General features: G+C 40.3%; 1 protein-coding gene across 1 annotated transcript in view; it reads right to left on the reverse strand.

Annotated features, from left to right (window-relative positions):
• ERP44 (endoplasmic reticulum protein 44) overlaps positions 1-8,292 on the reverse strand; it is a 115,505-nt gene that overhangs the window by 4,406 nt on the left and 102,807 nt on the right. The window contains exon 12 of the mRNA XM_019509162.1: positions 3,241-3,343. Within this exon, the coding sequence (XP_019364707.1) occupies positions 3,241-3,343 (103 nt within the window). The remainder of the gene's footprint in view (positions 1-3,240; positions 3,344-8,292) is intronic.

An 8,292-nucleotide genomic window follows, 5' to 3' on the forward strand; every position in this document is an offset into this window, starting at 1 on the left:
TGTTTGCTAGCAGCACTTTTCTTCCTCTAGAATTTGCATGAGAACACGTCAGTGTTAGTCACCAAAACATTTGAAAGTGGAGATTAGAAATCAGAGCAGTAAACAAGCGCCTCCATAAGAAAGACCCTGCTCTAGAATAAATTTATAAGGCCATGATGGTAACAGTAGGGAATGATGCCCCTTCCTATGCCATGTTTTAAAACAAAATAAAATAGGCAGCTCAGTATAAGTAAAAAGAATATCAGTACTCAGAATAACTCAGTTAGAGAACCATAAGAGGCCATGACTGCTCAATTGGTGCAGTCCCAGAAGATCACTATCCAGGCACAGAACTCACTGAACATCAACAGCTAGTTCATGCCATCCTCAGTGAAGACCTACGCATGAGACAAGGACTAGCAAAGTGGATGCCCAGATTGAGTGCTGCTCAGACAAGAATTGTGGGGTTGGTTTCCATCACTTGATTGCACCAAGTGCAGAGACAACAGGGGGAACTGTACTGGAAAAAACAAATTAATGAAAAAGGTGCTTCTTCCTTGTCTAGCAAGAAGCTTTCTATATACCCTTTGTTTCTAACTGAAACTGTGCAAGAATTTAGGAGACAAAAACATGCAAGTCAACCCAAACACTTTTAGGAAGTGCTATTGAATCTCTAGTGGTGTATGCTGTACTGTATTAACCCTAATACAAGATGAGAATGTGCTCAGTAATGGAAATAAAATACAAAAGTTTATTAAATGCAGCACAGCACTGAGCATGGCTATAAAACACATGGCCCACAATGATCAAACATACTGATAGCAACTAATCAAAAGAATAGATTAGCACAGCCTGTCTAAATACATGGCAATGCCCATGTACATGCAGTCTGCCTCAGCCCCAATTATTTTTCAAGTCATGATGAGCCCCTACAGGGCATACATTTTGACTTCTTTTCACTCCCACAGCTGAGCCGCAACTTTCTTTCCCATTCCCAATGATTCCTGTTTCTTCACCAGCTTGAAATGTCTGAAAGACTTCACCAAATGGGGCCCCAAACAGTTCACCCAGAATCCCTCTCACCCCCTCTCTGAGCCAGTGATTAGTGTGGCTCTGCCCCTCATGAGGAAAAGCTGCCCTGCACCAAATCTGCATATATATTTTTGGAGGATCCCAGGACTCATAACTGGAACTGGGTGTTCTTGTCATGAGTGAGGGGCTAATTAGCACACACACCTCTGAGGGGGGAAGGGAGTGGAGGTGGTATCTGAAATATATGCACACACTGAGCAATACTGAGCTGTGGTATCACCATGACCTCAGAGCTCAAGTACATAGACTGTATTTGAGTAAATATGGTATACACAATGTACCATTCATATACAGGTTTCTCTCACTTTATGCTATACATGCGTTCCTGGAAAATGGTGCATAACTTGAATATGCATAAAGGGAACCTACTTTACAATGTAACAAATAGGGATACGTTCTAAGACCTCGACTGTACTGACCCCCAGACCCATTTCTACCACTTTTACAAGACAATTTTGGTACTCACCAACAGCAGACAGTACACACAGGGCACTATCATAATGGGGATGGCAACTACAGAAACATGCGTCTTAGACAATAAGTGAGGAGCACAGATCCATACAGGAGACTATATTTTGATACATGTCACTCCCGTAATGCACTGCACAAAGCAGTTGACTGTGAGCTTCCATGCTGGTCACAAAGAGTGAATTTATCTTGCATATAATGAATTTTTGGTATAAAAAGGGTCTTCACATAAGAGTGAATTTACACATACAGAACCTGCATAAAGCGAGGAAAACCTGTATGCAAAACTCATGGTATACACTGGGACACTGTTTCAAGGAATGTCTCAGTTTTTGTTTGCTTTGTTTAATTTTTTAGCTTTTCTATGTTTTTAAAGAATAGATCTACTAGGGTCACACCACTTAGTATCAATCCTAACTCAAGGTCATATTATGTCTCTTATAAAGTTCCAATGGTATCAAGCAGTAATATTTAGTTGAAACAATTTTATTTAGTGCCTGCAACTCCAAGCTTCTTTTTCACTGCTGGCTAGGTGATCTCCTTGAAGTCTCCTGATCTTGGGTGTTTGGCACAGCATCCCTAAACAATGACTCCCTAATCATTTCCCAAGGGAGGGATGCTTTTTTTCTTTTTTCTTTTCTTTTCTTTCTTTTTTTTTTTAACCTACAATGTATCATTTTACTGCTGCTAAAATGTTTTAGACCTACTGAGGACTTGGTCCCTTTGCTCACAGCCATGACATTTTCCCTTAAACCTTTCTACTGAAAAAGTTACTGTTTTTTTTTCACCTTGCTCATCCCCCTTTTTAGGAAATAAGACCAGCAGCAACCAAGCCATTTCACAGCATGTGTAAAATCTGTTGTGTAATATCCATCACTGAAAACCCCAAGCTGCAATATACACTGCATCCATCTACATAAAAGATCTGAAAGATACTCATATCTTGTCTTATATTGGTGAAAGATTCTCAGTCCACCACAGCCTGTAAATTTGATCCAAAGCAGACCTGGAAGGACTGAAAAGCAGAAGCCTGCAGAAAGCCAGTCAAGTGCTTCAGATGAACATCTGTGACCCAAGTGGTATAATGTCACTTTATTTCGGATTATTATAAATGGCATTCAAGCTACCATAAATAGCAGCTAATATTTCATCTGGTGCGGTGCAGCATTCTAGCTGCATAACCCACCCAGAACTGTTTCCTGGTGGGACAAATCAGAGCAGCCCTGAGCCTACTCTATGTTATGCTGGGACAGTTGTTAGCTTTCTTGGGGTCCCAGCATTTTACAGTGAAAGGCACTGTAGCAACCTCTGAGATGTGCCAGGCTCTGCTCTGGTGAACTTCAGAACAGAGCCTTTAGATACCACTTCTCATATATAACACAGAAATTCAACAGATACAATAGAAAGGGAAAGGAATATCTTGGGGCTAGAGCACAGGCCTACACATCAGGTTCCCTTGTAGCACTGCCACATACAGTAATTTCTTTCAAATGCAAGTAAATTACCTAATCATTCTGCTCATTAATATTTCCATATCTCACAAGAGCATTCTAAGGGCTAACACCTAAAACCGGTTGAGAGCTATCTTAAAGATGACTCTAAACTATAAGTACCAACACCACCAAACAAACTTATGTTCAAGCTGAAAAAAAGTTTTGATCAAGTGACCAGATATAAATCCATAAACTGCTGTCAACCTACCTGGCCAGGTGCTACATCAGTTGGATCAGGGCCATGATGAAATTCTCGGTGCAATTTTCCAGAGTGCAAATCTAGTACAAACTGTTTCAGTTTACCTGGAATACTGAAATGAAAACAAAAATCTCAAACATATGAAAAAAGTTCAGTAATTTCGATCAGAAAAGTATATTGCTTTGACTGGCCCACATGTCTCTTGCCCACCACGGTACATTCACTTCAAGTGGTTAATATATGGTAGAAAACCAAATGGACATTAGGTTTGTGCTAAACTATCCTACTAGTTTCTTTTTCTTCTCAACTCTCTCCTGAGGGCACAGCAAGTATTTCTTTCCTTCAATAACTCCCACAGAGTTGTACTAACCAATAACTTCATTGTATACTCACTGCAGCTCCCCACTAACTACAATGCAGCAGAGAACAGCAGGTTCCAAATGCACAGTTTACAAATACAAATCACCATCAGGTAGCAGTATCGACAAAATGTCTTTGAAAGGTTCTCCAGTGTCAGAGTAATTGCATATACACCAGAGATGAAGTCTGGGGGTTAGCAATTTAAATTTAATCTGAGATCATCTACTGTCACCCACAGCAAAGTGTTAAACTACATCAGCCAGTTCTCTCTATGAAAAGTCAAATGTGCTTAAATTGCTTAGAGTGAACACATGGTCTCATAAGAGGTGAAGATTAGATTTTAAAACTACAAATCTGAGCCTCAAATATACTAAAAATAAAACAATTTGTGAACACAGCAGGGTAGTAGTACTGTTGTAGCTATGTCAGTTTAGGGAACATGGAAGAAGCAAGATTTGCTTGGTAGCATCCTGGATCAGCTACTCAATTGGGAGAGGTGTTATACAAGCTCTTGAGTACAAGGTGCTCCTCCTCAGATCTAAGAAGGAAGCAGATGCAGCCTAAGCTAAATGCTAAGTAGAATAAGTACTTTGTTGAACCCCATTACATAAATGAAAGTGATCATTTAAAAAGGGAAGCAAGTAGTAAACCTGTGCACTAACAGAGTTAGCAGAAGTAGTTCACACCAAGTAAAGAGCAGCTGAAATGGATATATCTTATGTAAAAGAATAAGACCATTGAACAAAAAAGGGCCATTAACCTGTGGAGAATAGAGGTGTTAGCAGAAAAGCATGTAAATTGTAATGAGCTATAGAACTATTGTCTGTGTTTAGTTTTTTGATGTGCAATAGAGTTGTAAATTTTTGTTCCCTGGCCCATCTTTTGATGGCATTGAGCAGATTTCCCTTAAGCACAAGGACTGTGAGGTCAAAGAGGTAGTAGTGGCTATTTTGTGACAAGTATTTTGCCACCACTGACAGACTGTTCTTCATCATTTTTCTGTGAGAGTTCATTCTGGAGCACAGAGGCAGTTTATTTTCACCAGCATAGTTTCTGTGAAGCCCCTGGGTGCATCAGATGAGATATTTCGCAGTTTTGTTAGGTGTGTGCAGGATTCATGGACTCTGATGGTTTTACTATGAGATGTATTGACCATGAAAATATTAGACATGTGCTGTTAGGTTTTGCTTTTGTTGTTCAGTTTGTTTTGCCTGGAGAAGACAGTTTGTTTTTGATGATGGGTTTGATAAGACTGGAGGGGGCAGTGATGGTGTTTGAAGATACAGTCCTCTTCAAGTATAGGGTGTAATTTTTTAATTTATGAATAGTGAGACTTGTAGTGCATACACTTTGAGCGCTTAAAGATGGATGAAATGTGCTATATAAAAGTGCTATATAAAGATGTAGATACCCTTATTTGTTATTACTGTTGTATACTTTTAGCATCACACTAGTTCTCTAGATACCCCCAGCAAAGTTCAGGAATCCACTTTGCTAAGTGATGCACAAATGCACAGAAGGGCAGGCCCTACTGTGAAAAAAGTGTATTATTTTATGGGCAACGTTGGCTAGCACAGGATATCTTCTGCCAAACTAGAAAAATCACTTATCTGGAAAACTGCCTAGTAGAGCTGTTGAGCAAAAAGCTATCGGGCGCAAGAGCTTCAGAAATTTGACTGGAATAATTCAATTTATACAATCCACTGTGCAAGCAATCCCGAATTCTGTCACAATTGGATGGTAAATTTTAAACCTGGACAGCTTACCATTGGACACAGGCAAGTGTTTAACAGTATTAATGTGACTTCTTATCTAAGTGATCATGTTCTTAACTGACTTCTTATCTAAATTGCATTCTTTAAATGAATATATACATGCTATGCATAAACAACTGTGGCAAATATACGTTAATTGCACAGTTAACTTCTGTAAATCAAATCACAGACTAGTGAATCACCATATTTGGGAACACGATCACTTTTATAAATGTGACAGCTCAGGACATTATCAAGTGAGATGACTCCACTATTTTTATCTGCTTTTGCACCTTGCTCAAGTGAATGCAAATTTCAACAAAAACTGAATTTCTGGACATTTAATAACTGAAATTTTATCATATTCTCTTTACGTCTCAGTTTTTCTGAACATTAAGAACGCGGGAGCAGACCTTTAGCTGGTTTAAATCGTCACAGATCCACTGAAACCAATGTACAATTTATAAAGCTTGAAAAAAAAATCTGCTTGGAGTTCACATCCCTTTCAACACCATCAAAGAAAGGTTTGAAACAAAACCCCTCATTTAGAGAGTTTCTGCAAGAGTCTCATGAATTATTGCAAATGTTGTAGTTAGCCAGCTCTCAAAGGATTTTTGGTTTGGATCTATGAAGTCACAGAAACCTTGCATGTGCAATCCAGAAGTTTCAGTGATTAAATGCAATTGAGATGGCGAGGGACTGCAGTTTACCCTTACTTTTATCTGTGAAATGGGTCTATAATAAAGTTTGAAGACTAAACTGCACACTTGTTAAATGCTACACCAGTGTGCATCAGTCAGCACCCAGACAGATTAACTAGCACATCAAAAGGCACTGTGAGGGTTTGACAGTTAGCTATTTAGACTGGAAGGCTAGTCAGTGAGTATGATATTTAACCAAAGAGGTCACCCTACTAAGGATTTCTCTTTTTAAGGAGTGAAGCTTATCTTTAGCACATCCACCACCAAGGAGAGGAGAGTACCACATGGGTACTCACTCATCTCTCAATTGCAGAAGCAGGAATTTAAAACAAGTCAGCCAGTTCTAAAGCCTTGTTAAAAAGCAAGGCTACTTGGTAGGGCCAGAGTATTGCAGCATGTCAATGGACTGGTGCTTTACAAGTCACCCAATCTCAAACCTGAATAGGGAAAAAGCCTTTCAATATAGGGAAAACACTGGTAATCAACCAGGAAGAATCTGTGAGATCAAAGTCGAGAAGGTGGCCAGATAGCCAGAATTGTCCCAAATAACAGGGGAGGGCTGAAGGCCCCCAAGGGGAAGTTGGGTACAAATCCTGCAGACTCTGCCCTGTAACCCAGAGGCCTATGCATGTGAACAGATCTCAGATTTTGAAAAGGGGGGTACCAATGGTGTGACACCGTCACACACAACACAATTTTCTTCAGTTAAAAAAATTAGAAGCTTTACTAATATTCTAAAGGCCAAGGGCTATATTATTTAGTTTAAGATCAAACCAAAAACAAATACAAATTTATTAAAATGTGCACTAATTTATTAGGTTATATATAAAGTTTCCAAAACACAAGCTAAGCAAAAATACTAGTCCTGTAGTCATTATAGTTTAATACACATCTCTTGTTCAGACTAACAAAACAAAGTCTAGCTTTCTTAAGTGTCTCGACAGTCCCTCCAATATGTCAGTGTCAGTCCTTTTTACACCTGAGTTAATATTACCAATCCAAAATTAAGATTTTTTAGCTACAGCTAGAAAATAGTTTGTAGAGCTGTGAAATAGAAGAGAAACATTACCAAGAATGCCTACCAAACAGCAAATTTGCAGAAGAAAAGTATAGTTTAAATAGTGGAGCATCAATATGATTAACAAGGAAAAAGGGTTGTTAACACCTGTGGAATGAAGAAAGATTTGCAGCATTCAGGTACATTATAGCGAGCCAGGATGTCAACTGACCTGCTCAGTGCTGTCTGACTAGAAATGCCACTGCCAGGCAGTTGGTTTAATGTTTGGGTGGAGCAAGAATCAAAGGTGGATGCAACAGCACCCCCCGTACACCCTGATATCAGATCCTGCCTGTGAGGGCACTCTGCAATCCTTGGACTGCTGAGCCAGACCCTTAACAGTGCTCAGAGCTGGAACCAGACAGGCTCAGAAGAGGTTAATCGAAAGCTGAGCCCAATGCTGGAACCATGAAGCTGGAATGCTTGGGATCAATGGGAACCTATACATGAGCACGGAGGCTGCTCCGATGCACTGGAATTCCAACGCATTGGAACAGACTCAGTTAATCGTGTCTGCTGGATTGTGGCAATTACCGTGCTCCAGCAGCATCCTGCATCTCATGTATTAGTGTCCCCAAGCTTGAAAATGGCAGTCGAATCACCTGAACGACAGCTCATCAAATGAGCTTTAGTTCAAGTGCACTCACCACCATTTTTAAGCTCAGGGACACTGCTACATGAGACATGGTGGTGCTTTAATTAGAGTGGCTCTCAGAGCTGCTCTAATTAAAGTGCCCCCCCCCCCCCAAAGCACGTGCTTGAATCTCTGCAGTTTTCAGCAGAGGGTGTGAAGTCTTAAAACTCAGTGGGAGGTGAGGATGCAAGTCCCCTTTCAGAGCCCTGCAATGGAGATCCCTCTCTGAAACAGTGCTGAGAACTGTAGTCCCAAAGGTCCTACAGAAGCCAAGGCCATAAAAGGTCTCACTGATGAAACAGTGCTACAGGGGACACGGCACCAAGTTGCATCAGGATTGGAAGCAGATCCCACGGATCTGCCCAAGAGACAGATATGTTTCCTGATCTCACATTACATGAAAAGATCTACATATGAAGCATTTCCTGGAAACATGGGATTCCCTACAGGCACCTGGAGTGTCTCAGAGAGGCAGGTATGGCACCTTTGCAAAAAAGGCATGTCCTTCGTATTGGGGAAAAAGCCAGTCCCAGCTTTCTCTTCCCAAGTTAAAGA

Source organism: Gavialis gangeticus, unplaced genomic scaffold (genome assembly GCF_001723915.1).
Source record: "Gavialis gangeticus isolate Ggan-Ray unplaced genomic scaffold, GavGan_comp1, whole genome shotgun sequence".
NCBI classification, from domain to species: Eukaryota; Metazoa; Chordata; order Crocodylia; family Gavialidae; genus Gavialis; species Gavialis gangeticus.